General features: G+C 44.6%; 1 protein-coding gene across 10 annotated transcripts in view; it reads right to left on the reverse strand.

The window, feature by feature from the left end:
* The window catches only part of arhgap23a (Rho GTPase activating protein 23a), an 85,908-nt gene that overhangs the window by 10,308 nt on the left and 58,614 nt on the right, over nt 1–16,986 (reverse strand). For 4 of the 10 annotated variants that reach the window (XM_079646525.1, XM_079646523.1, XM_079646516.1 and 1 more), the window contains exons 2-14: nt 16,235–16,435; nt 13,761–13,785; nt 13,283–13,375; nt 11,823–11,901; nt 10,886–10,946; nt 7,440–9,111; nt 2,960–3,115; nt 1,932–2,043; nt 1,779–1,818; nt 1,490–1,627; nt 1,096–1,404; nt 954–1,015; nt 709–833 (exon numbers count right to left, since the gene is read on the reverse strand). In XM_079646525.1, the coding sequence (XP_079502651.1) occupies nt 709–833; nt 954–1,015; nt 1,096–1,404; nt 1,490–1,627; nt 1,779–1,818; nt 1,932–2,043; nt 2,960–3,115; nt 7,440–9,111; nt 10,886–10,946; nt 11,823–11,901; nt 13,283–13,375; nt 13,761–13,785; nt 16,235–16,435 (3,073 nt within the window). The remainder of the gene's footprint in view (nt 1–708; nt 834–953; nt 1,016–1,095; nt 1,405–1,489; nt 1,628–1,778; nt 1,819–1,931; nt 2,044–2,959; nt 3,116–7,439; nt 9,112–10,885; nt 10,947–11,822; nt 11,902–13,282; nt 13,376–13,760; nt 13,786–16,234; nt 16,436–16,986) is intronic. The other 6 variants (XM_079646519.1, XM_079646521.1, XM_079646520.1 and 3 more) reach the window with 6 other exon arrangements.

Here is a 16,986-nt window from a genome sequence, read left to right on the forward strand (position 1 = left end):
GCACACTGTGCTCACAGGGAGGGTGGGGGCTGGAGCTATTGGAGTTATAACGAGCCGTTAAAGGCAGAGAGTGAAATTCAGTGAATACACATAGTTTACAGAGATGCTGTATGAGAAACCAATGTGAGTTTGGAAAATTGCACAATATAAATCTATTCTAGTAGACCTCAACAATGGAATTATGATCAGTGGAAATGGCCAGGACATGTCTCCTTTAAGAAAAAAGACTAGTCTTACAGCTGCATAAGTGTTGCTGAAAAGGAATAAGGGATGACAAACTGATTTGAGGTAATACCTACATGCAGAAAGATTGTAATGTAAAATGCATAATTTCTAGAAAACAAGTGAAGTAATTTCAAAGAATACAATTGAAAGGAAAATAGGTTGCATCAAAAAGAAAGATATTTGGTGGGATGTTAATTTTTAGTCCTACTAAAAAATATCTGAAAGGACACCTTATCACTGCTGAACTTTGGCTGTAAGTCAGAGGTCCTGGAGTGGAGTGAAAATCTATACTTATTATTTAAGACTTTAGTTGTACAAGAATTACCCTGCGCTGTGCTACCATAATTGTTTCCAACTCGTGAATGATTAAAAAGTCAGCTCCCTCTTAATTAATTGATTTATTATTGATATTTAACCGTTGTATTTTCGCACAATGAGTGGTAGGAGCACACTGCCGTTATGTTTAATTAGTCTTTCCCTTACACTGACCTTTGCCCTCTGGTTTGGGAGAGCGTGGCGCCCCGGCAGCGTTTTCTGCCTTGGTGTGCATGAAGGGAGGCTTCATGCGATGCATCCTGGGAGAGGAGTCGGGCTTGCTGCCTGTTGGACTGCAGAGGGAGACAGAGAGACGGCTTTAACTCCAGCTGTCAGGCATGACAACAGATGAGTGCGGTGGTAAAAGCAGCTTCAATAGGTTCAGTTTACAAATGTATCATTAGGTGACTCACCTCTGTTTCCTGTAGTCATTCAGCTTCTTGTTGATGAGGGCCTGCCTGGAGAAGCCGAGCTCCTGCAACAAACAAACACAGTGGTGTTAGAACAACACACAGCAGAGGTTACAGTCCGACAGGTGAAGGTGCGTCCTCTGACCTCGTTGTCCGTCTTGCTGTTCTCCCTGATGACCTTGATCCATTCCAGCATGTCCTCCCGGTCTTCCGCCTGCAGCAGGTACTCGCAGAAGTCCTGAGTGGTCAGCCGCAGGGCGTGCTTCCGCTTGGTTTCGCTGTACGCAATGTCTACCAGGCAGCCCCGGATGCTGATTGGCTGCTCATCCTCGGCCGCTCCGCCAATGGTGGCCCCGCGGAGCACCGCCTCCCTCTTGTCCTTGTAGAGGAACAGCGAATGGGAGCGCAGCACAGAAAAGACTCTCTTCCACGGACGCATGCCGCTGCCAACCTTCTGTGGAGGAAAGATGAAATGTGAGTGATAGCTTTGAATGCTGTTCTGCCTTCAGGTGTGTTGTCATCAGGCCTGGGGTGCCCACCTTGCCCTTCTCTGTGAGGATTTGTTTGAAGTGCAGCCATCCTTCTTGTCGTACGTCGCTGTAGATTATGTTTCCTAGCTCTGAGGTGGAGTGGCGTTTAGATCGAACCTCCTCAGCTGTCCCAAGGTTGTCCAGAGACTGAAACAAACATTTCAGAGACATTTCAATAGCAGAAAAAAGCCATTATACATGACTTTCAGAATGGTAATAGGATTGTGATTTAACAAAGCAGTAACCTTGAACCTGCACAAGTAAAGCAGTGAGAAAGTGAAGAAGAAGAAGAACTCACCCCGTCGGTGAAGAAGCTCTTCACTCTCTTTGGTAGCCTCCTGTGAAGCACAACAACACAACTGAGTGTTAACTTTCAACTTGTCTGCCTGCAAAGAAATATGAAATAAAAAATGCTTGCTTTAATCTATGAACAGCCAGTTTGACTACTCACGAGAAGACTCGGCCTTCCTCTCTGAACGTGTTGAGTCCTTCGTCACATGACTTGGAGCGCTCCGTGGTGATGGCTAGAAGATAGGAGGAACGGCGACCGGATTTAATACTGCCTGCTCGATGAGAGGATGAATGAGCAGAGAGAGAAAGAGAAACAAAGAGAAAGAGACAGACAGAAAGACAGAATGTTGATGTAATGCCAATCACCGGAGGGGAGGGTGTTGGATTAGGAGAGGGGTGAAGCAGGAGGAGGTGGAGGAGGGGGTGGGAGTTTGAGTGGCGTGGTTAGGATGGACGTGGGGAGATGAGCTGGGCTCGTGGGTTGGATTCAATTAAATTAAACTCCGGTACTTTTTCTCACCACTGGCATGCAGGTGTAGCCTCTGTCAACCCAGACTGACATGCATCTGTTTCAAGAAACGTATCATGCACGTCGTCTACATTTGTCAAATTTGACCCAACAGCCATTTGTATTCTAAACCGTCAGCTTCATGCACAACCAAACACACCTGAACAGACGGTATGTTTTTCTTTGAGTCCATTCCAACATGCAATCTACAAAAAGAGCATGCACATATATGTTACAAAACCTCTTCTTTGCAAAGAGCTTTGTCTGTTATTGACCCTTGGAAGTCTTGATTTGAAGTCCAATTATATTATTACAACACATTTCTAAAGAAAATCTCCCAACGATTAAAGATTTGTGTAGGGATTAGAATCAGTATGATGAAGGAAAACAGCCTTATTGGTAGAATGATCAAAAAATGTGGAGAAAGAAAACCATTTAAATTTGAATCTGGTAGAAATTGTTGAATGTTTCCATTTCATTTGAGTAAAAACTACTTTTAAGACTCAGTAAAAGGCAAAAATACTTAAAAAGATATAATTCAGGACGACAACGAACCAGGAGGGTTTTCAAATCCCATGCATGATAAATTCCTCTCTTGTATAAAGAGGGAGCATCAACCACAATCAAGATACTTTTCAGCTGCATGCAGTGGGGAGGGAGGGAGGGGGGGGGGCACTCACTGCAGTCGTGTGAGAAGAGCCTAGTGAGGGGAAAGGTGAAGGTGGGGGAGGCGGGGTTGGTAACCACGGCGGGCGCAGAATTCATGCCGCTGGACACCACCGAGGACGCTGGCACGTGACGGGCGCGTAAATCTGCGCCGGGGCTCGTCGGCTCATCTGTGGGAGGGTCGGGGGAAGGAGCGGGTGAGAAAGGAAGGGGGGGGGGGATAGGGTAACGTGTTAGAGAAAAATGTCAGAAGGATATTAAAAGGGTTAGATTAGGATTAAGTGAGGAAGAGGATAGGTTTTAAGGGAGAGGATTTGACGAGAGACTCGCCATTTCTTCCTACTTTCAAAGTGTTTCAACGGCACAGTCCAGGCATACGACAATCACGCTGAGGCTTTTCTACATTCCACAAAATATGCTTAGTTATCAATCCCAACAAAGCTAAAAGATTCAAAACCTCTACATCTGTCTCCTTAAAGAAGAAAAATACAACCAAAACAAGCAAATAGTTTATAGATAAGGATTTACCTGCGTCTCCAGCTGCCATAGGAAGACCTATTCAGTCGCTAAGAGGGGGTTGTAAGAGAGCTTTGAGATTTACTCGCTCCAGGTTTCAGTTCTTTATGAAATCTATTGTGTGATAAATGAGAGCATACACACAAGAGAAAATGTCCCAATCAAATAAGGACGAAAAAGAATATTGTGTTTAATTGAAGGTCATATTTTGTGGTAGTTCTTGAGCCAAAAATGAAGCTTTAATGTTCAAGACGAAAAGCTAAAAGCAGTTTGTATAGGTCACCCAGACAACACTTCTTTATCCGTTACAGTTGATGGAAAGGGATGTGAAACACACTCGCACTTCCTGACTGACTGTCACCTTAGACTGGCACAATGTTTGCATAAAGTGAGGAGAAGCTCGATTTGCCGGTGACATTTTAAACTGAAGAGCTGCAAGACTTCGGTTTGTTCTGTGTGGAAAGTACAGAGGGCAGCCCAGCCTCTGGGATCCACCCCCACAAAGAGCTTTTCCTGGTGAATTCTTGCTGGTGTTTCATCTCACTCCTGCTCGGATTGATTTCCCCCTATCTTCCCCCTCTGTCTCTGCAATTCTCTGTAATCACCCCTCACCTTTCTCTCTGTGTCTCTTTTCCTCTGGCTTTCTTCCATGTACCACCCTCTCTGTTCTATTCTTCACTCCTTTGCATACTACAGTCCGACATCAGGCGGAAAACATTTCCAATCTGGGATGAGGAATCTGCCTGTTTACAGCTCTGCCCAGAAATAGCCGGGCTGTGGGTTTAACAAAGGCCGTCATTAACAGGCAGCCGGGGAGCGAGCTCCGAGCCACAAACAGAGAGGGACCAGCAGGGGGGGGCAGCGTGCTGCAGCACACTGCCCGACTCTACAGGAGGACGTATCAGAGCTCAGCACTCAGGGAACACAGAGGGAGAGAGGTGAAGAAGGACAGAGCAGGTGTGTGAGATCACACTGCATCGCCCAATTGGTTACTATTACTTATTTTAGGTGAATTAAATAAGTTATTACACGCTGCATTAAGGTTTGACTAACTTTCCCTGCCCTTTAAATTCCTCCAAAACTCCTTACCAAGCTTAGAGCAATGCTGTGTTGACCTACTAAAGACTGAGTTACCATCACCAAAACTTTCTTTCTTTCTTACACCTACATTTGAGAAATATAAACTTAATTATCTGCAAATCTTTGTTTGTATTAAATACAATAAGCCAAACGTATATTAAGCTGCACAATAACTTCCCCTAAATGATGTAGCCAACAATTAGCAAGTATTTATTAAATCAGTAAAGTCATATTGAAGAAAACAGGCAGCCTGCACCTTGCATTGCCATTAACAATTATTGTGTTGATTGCTGTCCTCATTAGGAATTCATTGTTGGGCTAGAATGAAAATTCAAATAACAATTTCCTGAAAGGTGATAACTTCAAATTGCATGTTTAATCCAACCAGCAGTTCAACACCCTCAGCTATTCAGATTATACTTTGAAAGATGACATAAATGATGAACTGGTTATTGAAGTAGTAATCATTTCAACTTTATAAACAATACTATAAACCTGACCCAGCATGAGATGGCAACTTTTGCTACTTTTATAAACTTGGTGCTGCGGTTGCATTGTGGTTGATATAAAAAGTAAAGTTCAATTCCCAGAGAGAGTTAAACATAGAGAAGAAATCCAGGAATCTAGAAAACGAGACGGAGAGGGGTCGAGAGGGCTTGTGGGAGCGGGACAGAAGATCTCAGTCCTGCTCTGCTGGGTCCAACCAGTAAAGATAGTCATAGACTGAACCTCCTCACACCCACACAAACCCCTTCATCTTCCACAGCAGCACAATAGCAGCATTGAGGGCGGGAGCTGAGAGTATGGGCCCCTACTGTTCCCCACAAGGACCGCCACAAAAACCTTCTGGTAATTTACAGCTAGGATTCATGTCGTAAGACTCCAGAGTTAAATAATGCATCTGTGGACGTGCCTCGTCTTGTTTACTTCACATTGAATGAGCTGTAAAGAATAATATCAATGTGTTCAATATACATCTATACTAGACCTGAAAAAAACATAACTGCTGTCAGACAGAGCCTCTCCTTGTTGTCCCTCCCTCACAGATATTGTGCTTTGCAGATAAGTATGAACACAGCTTATTAAATGTTCCCCAACAGTCCCAGATCATATCAGCATCTCTGTCAGTCAAAGAGAAAGGAAAGAGAAAAACAACGTTCTTGTCTATCGGGAGAAGCTAGCCTAGTTTCAGTTTATGGCCGTCAAACGTGCCCCGGCCTGCAGCTGCGACTGCCTGGTTTCGTTTATTTCATGCAAAGTTACGAGGCAAGAATGTGCTCTGACACACGGACTCAGAGAGAAGCCTACTGAGTCCTCTGGTTTTACTCTTTTTAAATGATCTTCTTCTGGCTGAGCGTGGCTTGGGTGAAAACTGTAAAGTTGATCCATGTTGGGTCGAGGCGTCCTTGTCAGCTGATTTGAATCTATTGGGCGTCATGGTAAGCAGCGGCTGTTTTCCTCAGGCTGTGACAGGGTGACCGAGGCACGACTCGCCTGATTGAAGAACTTTGTTTGCGTATGGCTTGACTTAATGGCTGCTGTTCATGACAAGTGATACAAGCCAACACGAAGGTCACAGAGCCCCTTCTCTGTGAGGGTTTCAGAGCAGACAACAAGCCGGGACATGACCACAATCACCTCCCACTGACAGCAACATATGTAGGTCATAACTGTACAGCACATATTCATGCAAAAAAGCTCACATAGACACAGAACTGCACATCCTCCATGCACAGAGGCTATTACAGAATATGTTTTAGGATACTTTACTTTGTGTAAGGTTTTCCTAGATGCATACTTGTTTTCCTAGATGCATACTTGTATTTCACTGCTTTCATTTAATCATATGCTAATAGGAATGTAAATAAGGAAATGTATTTAGGTTCCAAGTGTAATGAAGATGCAGACATTGTTTATTATAAACAGCCCACTTTCAAAAAAACAAGTAATCAAGGCTACAAGACTACAGCTATGCTTGCAACTCTGTGAGCTTGAACCTGGTGCTTTTAGCTCAAGGCTAACGCTAGCATGGTAACATGTTTCACAATAACAATTTTCACTTTGGTCACAATCCGAGTTTAGTACCAAAGCATGCTAACGTGTGCAATAAAATAATGTGTTCAGTGACTTTTAGATCAGAAAAGGAAAAATGGAAATGATGACTGGCAGAAATTCTACAGAAATAGATCTGGAGCACTACCATGCTCACACACACATTCAAAAACACACATTCAGGAAGTCCTGACTTGACATGACATGAATGGTGAGGTGACCTTAGAGACCAGGGGCAAGCAGCAGGATTTGGGAACTCCCATCAAAAATGATTCAATCAAACTACTAATACTGTCTGTAAGAGTGGGAAGCGCCTGTATTACCACACACACACACACACACACACACACACACACACACACACACACACACACACACACACACACACACACACACACACACACACACACACACACACACACACACACACACACACACACACACACACACACACACACACACACACACACACACACACACACACACACACACACACACACACACACACACACACACACACACACACACACACACACACACACACACACACACACACACACACACACACACACGAGAATGGAAACTGCATTTGAGAAGAGCCTGGAGCCTCAATGGACAGACAAGAAGGAAATTAAGGAAACACACATTCCCCCAAAATTCATAATTCTGTCTGCATAATGGTTTTTGCATTTCCTCTTAGTTAAGCGTTCACTAACATTCAATAAATACTCTGTGTGAGTTACAGTTTCAAAGGAAGTGGTACAATCTCAAGGTTAGTTGGAGGTTAGAGTTAATTAAGGTGTAAGAGAAGAGACAAGGGATGAAGCCTAGATATTCTTAGCTTACCTATGTAGGGGATGGAGGCCAGGGAGTCGTCCTCTATAGGGAGTGGGGCAAGGTTGCCATTTGGTTTCCGAGGGGCTACATCTCCCGTGGAACTAGTGGCAGGATCCTGGGCATCGGGAGAAAACAAAGAGGGTTCTAGCCCGTCTATGGGAAGGGCGTAGTGAGGGTGACGCATGCCATGGGCGTTCCTCCGCCCAGTAGGAGGTTTCTGCCTCAGCACCACTTCCTGGGTCTGTGCCACCTCTGCCTCCACGGACCCTCGTTCCCTCTCGTGGTTTGTCGGCCTGTACGCTCGGTCCTGGGATTCGGGAGTGGCAGAGGCAAGTGGAGACGCAGCAGAAGAAGTGAGGGGTGCTGTGGTGCCCTCTGGGGGGCTCGTTTTTGGCGTTGGGTTCCAATTCATGTGAGGGCCAGAGTACGAAGGGTCCCTGAAAGAGTGGGCTTGCTGCATGATGCGACCCGTCTTCCGGTAAAAAGAGGGGCTGTAGCTGCGGTAGCCCACCGGCTGGTCGTCCATGCTCTGCCCAGAGGGGAGCCGCCTGCTCTGGGGAGCAGGCTGCTGGGGCTGAGGCTGGGGCTGAGGCAGGGGCTGAGGCTGGGGCTGAGGCTGGGGCTGGGAGTGGGCCTGGCTGTGAGTCTGGGGTTGAGTCTGGGGGTGGTGTTTAGAATGTGACTGCCGGGGCATTGGAGGAGCTTGAGCTGCACCGTAATGGTTCCCCTGCCTTGTGTAGGTGTCAGTCCTGGGGGGCGGCGGGGGAGCCTGCTGAACCCAGGACGGCCTCTCAAACCGAGGCGAGACCAGTGCAGGTGCTGCTCGGTCCAGCATCTCTAACGAGTGGCCATGGCGATCGTACTGGGCCAGCAGGTTTTCAGAGCGGGTTCGGGTATAGTTAGTGGTAGGGTGGCCGGGACCTGGGCCCCCCTCCCAGTCTGCATAGGACCAGTAGGGCTCCCCATGGGGCCCGGGTCCTGACTGCTGCAGTAACATCAGAGTGTCTTGAGAGGCGCTGTGCGGCCAGCCGCCCGTCCGCTGCTGCTGCCTCCGGGAGTCGCTGAGCCGGTCCTGAGAGTAGCTGCGGTGGCGGGTCTGCATGCTGTGTCCCGGGCGCTCAGGCACCTGGTTGTAGTACCAGTCAGAGAGCGCCTGCTGCCGGCGCCCCGTGCGGCCATGGCTGACCTGGGGCAGGGGGGGGCTTGTCCAGGCTGAGCTGGACTTGCGCGGCGGTGCCTGAGAGGAGCTGGCAACGTGGTGGTTCGGGTAGTGGACCTGCAGCGGGCTGGACAAAGGGCCTCCTGATGAGGAAGAGGAAGAGTAGGAGCGTCCCCTGGTCTGGCCCTGAGGCTGCTGGCTGGTCATACCGTACTGGATCTCCTCTGTGCGGTGGGCCGGGCTGCTGTGCCCCACGCCGCCGGGCTCACCTGCGCGCCCTTCCTGCCAGCTGGCGGGGCTGCCCACAGCGGAGCGGTTGTCCAGGGGGGAAGAGGGGCTTGAAGATCCTGGCCAGCGACTCCAGTTATCCAGCTGGTTCTGGCCCATAGAGCCAGACAGAGGACTTCCAGCAGGGGGTGTGGCCTTGGTGTGTGGGTAACAGAGGGGGGGTGGTGGTGGCAGGTACTCAGCTCCCCCTGAGTAGGGTTCGTTGCCTGTCAGGTAGGCATCTTGGGAGTAAGCCTGGGAGAGGGAAGACAGAAGAGAGTGATTTAATATATGACAGGACAAATGCTTAAAGGAAAGGTGGGTGTGTGATGCCGTGGCAACTTTAAATCATGTGCTCTTACGGTAAACAAGCTTGATGACAACACACACCATAACCATAACTCTGTAAGACATCTTCATGCTGCTGTACATTACACAACAAGCCTGACAGTGGAACAGCCTCTCAGCTCAACCCCCTTTGTCACAATTTGTCCCCAGGGCCTCAGCCACACAAACACATGCTAGCTAGCAAACTGCATGAACTGCCTTGAGCAGAAGCCACAACACTCACTCAAACAGCAACCATCTGCAAATGTCCCCGGCACTGTTGTGTATACATGCATACCGGATATATATCCAATCCACACTGCGTAGCTTTATGACTATCCATTTGAAATAACTACTGGTGGTTTCCTAGATACTCAAAACCTAACCAAAAATACTATTTCAGTTTTATCAGCCCTGCTTCAAAACTTTGGAGCAGATTTCCAAAAGCTTTAGTTGCCATGTCATTTAAAAACATGTTTCCAGCACTACATCTTACAATGTACATGCGTTACATGAAGTCCCACATTCAATTTTTAAATGACCAGTTATACCTTTAAATGAATAACAATAAACAATTTAAAGCACCATTAAATTGGCTGGCCTTCTCTGCAAAGCTGATCACATATATTTTGCCTCAATTTCTTTCAGATTTCAATGTTGTAAAGCACCTTGAGCTTTAACAATTAAAGTTTAATATTATTATTAACACGAGAAGAACAAAAATATACTTGCAAACTATGATTTTTCCACTCTCGGGGTAAACAAATATAGTAGTTCGAAAATCTTTTAAAGTTTTACCTACACCGGCCAACAGAATCAGGAGTCTTTCCTCAGGTTGCGTGTAAAGCTTGTGGTCTCCACAAACAGAAGACTGATCCTTACCAACTTCCTGCTCCTGAACCTGCTGTTCTTCTCCCAGAAATATTCAATGTTTAGTTATATTTGTATTCCTTTTTTCCGATAGTTTTCTATCTGTTGTTCCTTGTTTTCTCCTGTGTCGGATACTTCCAAACACCCTCTCTCCTCCCTCTCATTCCCTGCCTTACTCCACCCTGTGGGAGTGTGGAAGGAGGCGCAGCTCTGGTGATGTCATGCTAGGAATGCAGCAGATACAGGCGTAGCAGCGAGGGGAGGAGTGTGAGGACAGAGTGGGTTTATAATGTTAAGACATGGCAGTTATAAGTAAATGGAGAACTGAGTGTTTGACTCTTTTGGCCAGGTGTTTCTGCATGTGAGAGAAAGGATCACTAAAATCCGGTGAAATCGGGTTTTGAATGTTGACATGTTGCTCCAGGTTAAGGGGAGGGGTGATGCATGTCTGATCATGTGAGCGACAAAAATGTGTTGTACTGTACATGGGTGTGTGAAGGAGCACGGAGCTGCGTTGTTTTGTTTTTCTCACATGCTTTGACAGTCGGGATAACAGTGGCTTTTAATGAATGCGTGTTGTAATCTAAACACAGAGCAAGAGTCTGAGTCACTCCGCCGCCATTCTGACAAAATCTCAACATTCTTCTACAATGACTGTGAGAATCCAGGTTGAACAAACACCATAGAGTATTCCTGAAGTGTATGAAATATCAAATACAAAATTATATTTTTCTTGATGAGTCAGGTGAGTAAGTTATTAATTGTGCAGTTCATCAAACGTGTGTGTGGGTTAGTTTGTTTAGAGAAGGTGCGTGAAAAATCCCATACTCACACTTACCAACTGAAGCACATCTTCATCTTTTGGCATAATGGAGAGCTCCAACACACTTTCACTGTCAAACATGTACAGGGAGGAAGAAGAGGGGAGGGCCGGAATAATTAAGAAGATTTAGAATGATGTGAAAAACAGATTCACATTAAATATCCTGACTTGGTTCTTGATACAAAGTTGAAAAAAACGGAAAAAAACGTATCAGCATATTTTCGAATGAATCCTCTCTGCCCGACCTATTTATAGAAAGGTTTAACTAGGCTCAAAATATCAACAGAATCAGTCCTGTAGAAGTGCTGATCAGCTGGGTATTCACAGATTCAATAATAGGCATATAAAACGGATCGGCGTCATCATCGCTTAAATCGTGAATGTCTTCATATAATGCAGTGTTTCCTCTATCGTTTCCATTTTGGTACGACAGAATTCCCATACGTCACCTTACAGATGAATGCTCCCTTATGATATCCATGCTGTTAGCTATGTGTGTTACTACACAGTCATTATTATGTCAACATATATATACATCAAAATAAATACAATATACTAAATTGTTACATAGGTGCATTCAATAGCATGCTGAATTTAGTTTTTTAATAAATAGTCATAATGTTTAAGGATTTATAAAAATAGTTTAATCAAATATGTTGTGGTGCGATGCCCTAAGGTACAGCAATTTCATTTAATTGAAATAAAATAAGAGATAAATATCACTACTGTTCCAAAAGAGTACAGTGTCCCTTTTATAAATCTTTGAGACTGTGTATATCATTGGGAGAGTGTAAAGTACACTGCTTCAGGCTACTGTTCTTTTTAAAGCAGAGAAAAGTAGTACTAGCAACTATGCGTTTGCAAAGCTTGCAAAGAAAAAGAAAAACATGTTTTTTCTAGATTAACACACCAAAGGCTCAGAGTGCTGAGAGGCAGGAGGTCTCACCTGTTCTGAATGAGGGCTATGACCTGCGAGTACGTCTTTCCCAGAACACTCTCTCCGTTCACTTTCACCAGCCGGTCCCCTGCAAGACAGATGATCACATATCATACAATTATATTCAGCACATTTTAAGACTACGGCTATCACAACTCTAAAATCAGGCGTGGTAAAGGGTATATTTCAAATCAATACAAAATCTAAATTTTCTTTATTTCAAATGATGGGCAAGGTGTGTCTAACTTAAGCAAAACATGAATCCTTGTATTTAGACTACGCATTCATCCTGCAGGAGATATGACACTGACACATGACTTCAACCATAATGCAATCTATGAGTCCTGATGTCATGTTGAAAGCACTTCTGGGCTTTCTAGTGATCCTACACACATGGGGGTGTTAGCACATCTTCTATCTGAAGGGGAATCGCAGTAGACATGTTTTTTGGCAGTGAGGGAGTTAAGTGTTTACATTTGTACAGATGTTTGCATCTGTTCTTGTTCAAAATGATTGAGGGAGGCTCAAACACCCGCCAGTGAGGAGACAAGGAGGAAACATGTACAGTGGGGGCTAGCAGTAGAGCAGGTTTTACAATTCCTCAATATTCATTGAATGAATAATTAAAGAAGATCATTTACTATTTTAAGATGACCACATAGTGTCTTGTAATGTTATTTTTGTGGGAAAGCTTTTCAAAGACATGTGGTGAGAATATATTAGATGTATAACATTATTAATCACATCACAGGGCGGGAAAGAAATATAAACATTCTAAGACCCATCTTTTTACCTCAGCCTAGGCCAATTCAAAGTTAGCGTTACAGTTTTCATTATTACAATAAAAAACAAGGATTATTGTAATATTGGAAGTGTCTTTTAGTGAACTTCTAAACATTTATGAAATCAAGATATCTATCAAGTCATCAGTAGTTTGTCCCCAGATATGCGGTCAGTATGAATCGGTCGGCAGAGCTGTGGTATCTAAAACACAAAATGGCGCGATGTCAGCACAGCTCAGTGTGTCCTAAACTGAGGCCCTTGAAAAAGACGTTTGATAACTTTGTGTTCAAAGTCTGTGTGCATTCATGTTGACTTTCATGCAAGCTGAAACACATACAATGGCTCAGAGTGTATGAGTTTGCATGTGACTTTCTGGATGTGACACCTTGTGTTAAAGCATGCACACTGGAACACTTCAATAGCCCTGTCACATCCAAATGGACTTGAACATTTGAGTTGTCATACTGGTATCTGAAATATATCAGCCAAAGACATAATGTCTCTAGTCAGGGAAAAAGACATTCTTTGTATGATATAGTACTAAAGAGAAAAGGTTGGTTTTTATTCTTTGCTTCCTCCTTCCTTCTCTGAAACTGCTCATGTCAGCAGCATCACATGACCCACGCTCTCCCCAAAAGATTTCCAATGCAAATCAGGATGTTTCCTGCATCATATGTTCCCTTTACCTGTGCACAAGCCCGCCAGGTGGGCCGGTCCTTTTTCTCTCACACTCTTCACAAATATGGTGTCCATCGGCTCCAGGCGACCTTTCTGGTACCCTGCATGACAATACCAATACAATGAAGAAGAGGTAAAAAGATCATAGCTTGTGCTGAAATTGTAAAAATGTGTGTGAGATTTTTAGAAATAAAGCCGAAGGTTGGTCCTGGTATTTAAAGCTTGGAACTTTTTGATAAAAATGTGGAGTATTTGTATTAATGACGTTCTTGGCCAGGCCTATAATTGTTCTTATATGAGTGTTTAAGTGCTTTGCATTTGGCTGCTTTAGATGCAGTGCTGCAAAATGTCCTGTAGGGGGCGCAAATAGGCTGCAGACCGCAGAGGTGACAGGAGGGAATAAGTGAAATCCCAGTTTCTTACATCATCTTAATCCCACTGTGCAAGATTATAATATTTTGCCTGATGAAAAAGAGAAGCACTTACCCTTTCCGTTACCGTTCTCTTCATCCTGCAAAGAACGGAAACAGACAACATTACTCGTCAAATTCTAAGTTAAATGTATTTTTTTTTAGCACTTTGAAAAACAACAAATGAAGACCAAAGTGCCTTAATAGAGTAATTTCTAATACAATGAAATCATTCTTGAAAAGATGAGATTCATGGAAGTGCTTGTGCTCCAGATTTAAACAGTGAACTTCTTAAGATTGTGACCTTCACATACAGTAACCACATTCATTCAGTTTCCCATTCAAACCTGTGTATTTAGCAGTTTATGCAGTATGTCCAATGGGTGACTTAAAGTAGTGAAAACTTCATATCAAATATCATCACCTCCCTAAAGTTTGGGCTAAAAGGAAGTGAGTATTAATCCGCCTCCACAAATAGGAATGACTTCCCGGGTCTCGAGCCAAATCTCCCGAGACAGACAGACAGACCTGTTTGTTTTATGAGCTTTTAATGTTAGAGAGACTTTCAGGTTAGACCGTCTGCAGGTGCTTGTGACGTTATGTTTCACACTCTGAAGCAACAGAGCTATCAGCAGTGAGGATGCTGGTGGGTGAGGTCTGATAGCTGCAGTTTGTCTGTTCACACACACACACACACACACACACACACACACACACACACACACACACACACACACACACACACACACACACACACACACACACACACACACACACACACACACACACACACACACACACACACACACACACACACACACACACACACACACACACACACACACACACACACACACACACACACAGAGCTGAGTGGACAGTTTTGGGTTAGGGGCAGGGTGGACTGACTGGTGCCTGGCTTTATGCTACGCTGAGTGGGCTCATTCCTGGCTCTGCAGACAATGGTGGGGGGTTTAGAGGCAGAGAAAGGAGAGCTGCTGACCCCAGAATGGAGCTTCTAGCCGGGGATACTCCACAACTGGAGCGGCCCCGGTCTGAATGCATTCAGGACAGAGGAGGAATGGTGCGAGTTGGGCACAAGACTCTGGGCATCTGAGTCAAATACTTCACACTGTCAGTCCACACCTGTACAGTCTGAAGCAGGAAGGCGATATTCCCATATTTAGATTTTAGACCAGAACTGTAACCATGACACCATATAATATTATTGTGCTGTTGTGATTCGTCTTTTCTATCTGTGTTGTTTGTGTCTCTCGTCTTGTTGGTGTATTGCCATGGCCGGTTGTGTTTGTTTTCTTGGCTTTAATCAGCTTTGGCTTTATACAGGAGTACACTACATTGGCTTACACATAAACAGATAAATAATAAGTAGAGCATGTTAGATTGGATTATTAGGTCAGAAGGTCCTCTAGTTGTTTTAAAGACAGAAATTAATCCTGCTGGGACCACACAGGAGGAGATAATATAATTAAGACTTTCAGGACCTGCAGACACCATGAAAGGAAATAAATGCCCCATTAGGTCATGCACCCGGTAGGCCTCTAATAATTAGACACTATGAGGGTCATTTGGGAGACTTCCACTGTCGCTCTTCGGATAAGAACGGATGGATCTATGGGTCTGATTGTCCCAAAACGCCATGTGACATTTGAGGCAGAGGAGACGAGGACAGAACCGGGGCCAAAGGCCGGCAGTGGGCCTATTGTGTGGCGCCGGCCTGGTACGGCCTGACTGTCAGGGAGTGGTACAAGGCTAAGACAACAGATCCCATTCAATCGGTGCTCCTATCTGCAGCTGCTGGATGGTGGGGTGGTAGAATAATAATAGAGGCCTTGTTTCAGCTGGCTCACCCCACCCCAGCCTCCTCCTTATCCCTCAATTTCACATCTGGAGCCGTTTGCCCCCACACCTCAAAGAGCTAAATAACCACTCACTCACATAGAGGCTCATTACAAAACACCAGAACAATCCTGAATTCACCAAATACTTAAAACAAGGCCTGTGAAGTGATAGTGAAAAACAATTAGTAGTTTCATTCTCTTTGGCATGCTATGAGGGTGCTTTTTATATGCTTAAAATGTCAAATTACACTCGTCTCACCAATTAACAGACTATGGCTTTATTTTTTCTCCACACCATGTACCTCCAACCTTTAATAGGCTTTTAAAGGGCTTAGTTTGTTCAATATGTTGTTACCAATCAGCCAGTAATCTCCTTTTGTATAAGAGTTTATTCTGCTCGGCTCAACCTCACTGATCCTTGACTTTGATTGGCTTTATCTCCAAGCTCAATTTGGCTCTATCGCTGCTTCAGCAATTTAAACACAAGGCTCTCAAAAAAACCTTTAAATGCCAGCTAGGATAAAATGGAGACCATGTGTGCTGTAAAAACAAACACGGAGGTTAAAAAGAGAACTTCAGGACACTTAAACTAAATTGAATGACAGGGAAACAGCAGGCCGGTCCATAAGACTGTTTATACTCAACATAATCCAAGACCTTGATACTCTAATCTTTCTGCAGGTCTCACCTTTTGGTTGGTGTGCAGGGCGGACTCTGGAGGGTAAACGATGAAGTGGCGTAGCGTGAAGCCGAAACCCTGTGAGTTCTTATGGAGGACCAGCGTCCGGGGACCCTTCCAGCCCACGCCGACCCCCTCCCTTCCCGGCCTGGTAACCATCGGCGGCCGAGGGTTGTCACCGGCTGAGAGACCATCCCTCCGTCCCTTACCCTGTGAGCACAGACAGAGAGAGATTCAGGTTTAGATGAAAAGTTGTAAAATAGTTTATTCAAAGCAAGGAATATATGACGTTATAAAAGGTTAAAATGAGAGTACTGCCGATAATACATTGAGAAAATATGGAAAATAATAAAGAAGTAAGGAACTTGGAGAGCTCAGAAATCGATGCACAACATTGCAAATGAATGTGATAAAGGGCCTGTGTATATGGCCCGTGATGTAGATACATTTAGAGTTCTTCCTTATATCAAGTTTCAGGAAAGACGTCGTCCAGTGTTTTTTTTTGCTGCAGACAAACAGACAAGCATACCATACCGTAACCATGCTGACAAACACAAAGTATTCACATGTGATTTCTTTATTATAAACTATAAAGATAAAAGATATCAGTTTTTCTTTAAATCAACATGAGAATCTACTGTATGTTCCCATAATGACCACACTGGAGAAGTACTTTTCCAGATGCAACACACTTTATGACTCCCTGGTGAGGCAACACTAGGCAAACAGTGGGTTTTACATTAGCAGCTTCCTCATGGAGT

This window comes from Notothenia rossii (genome assembly GCF_949606895.1).
Source record: "Notothenia rossii genome assembly, chromosome: 8".
Classification (NCBI taxonomy): domain Eukaryota; kingdom Metazoa; phylum Chordata; class Actinopteri; order Perciformes; family Nototheniidae; genus Notothenia; species Notothenia rossii.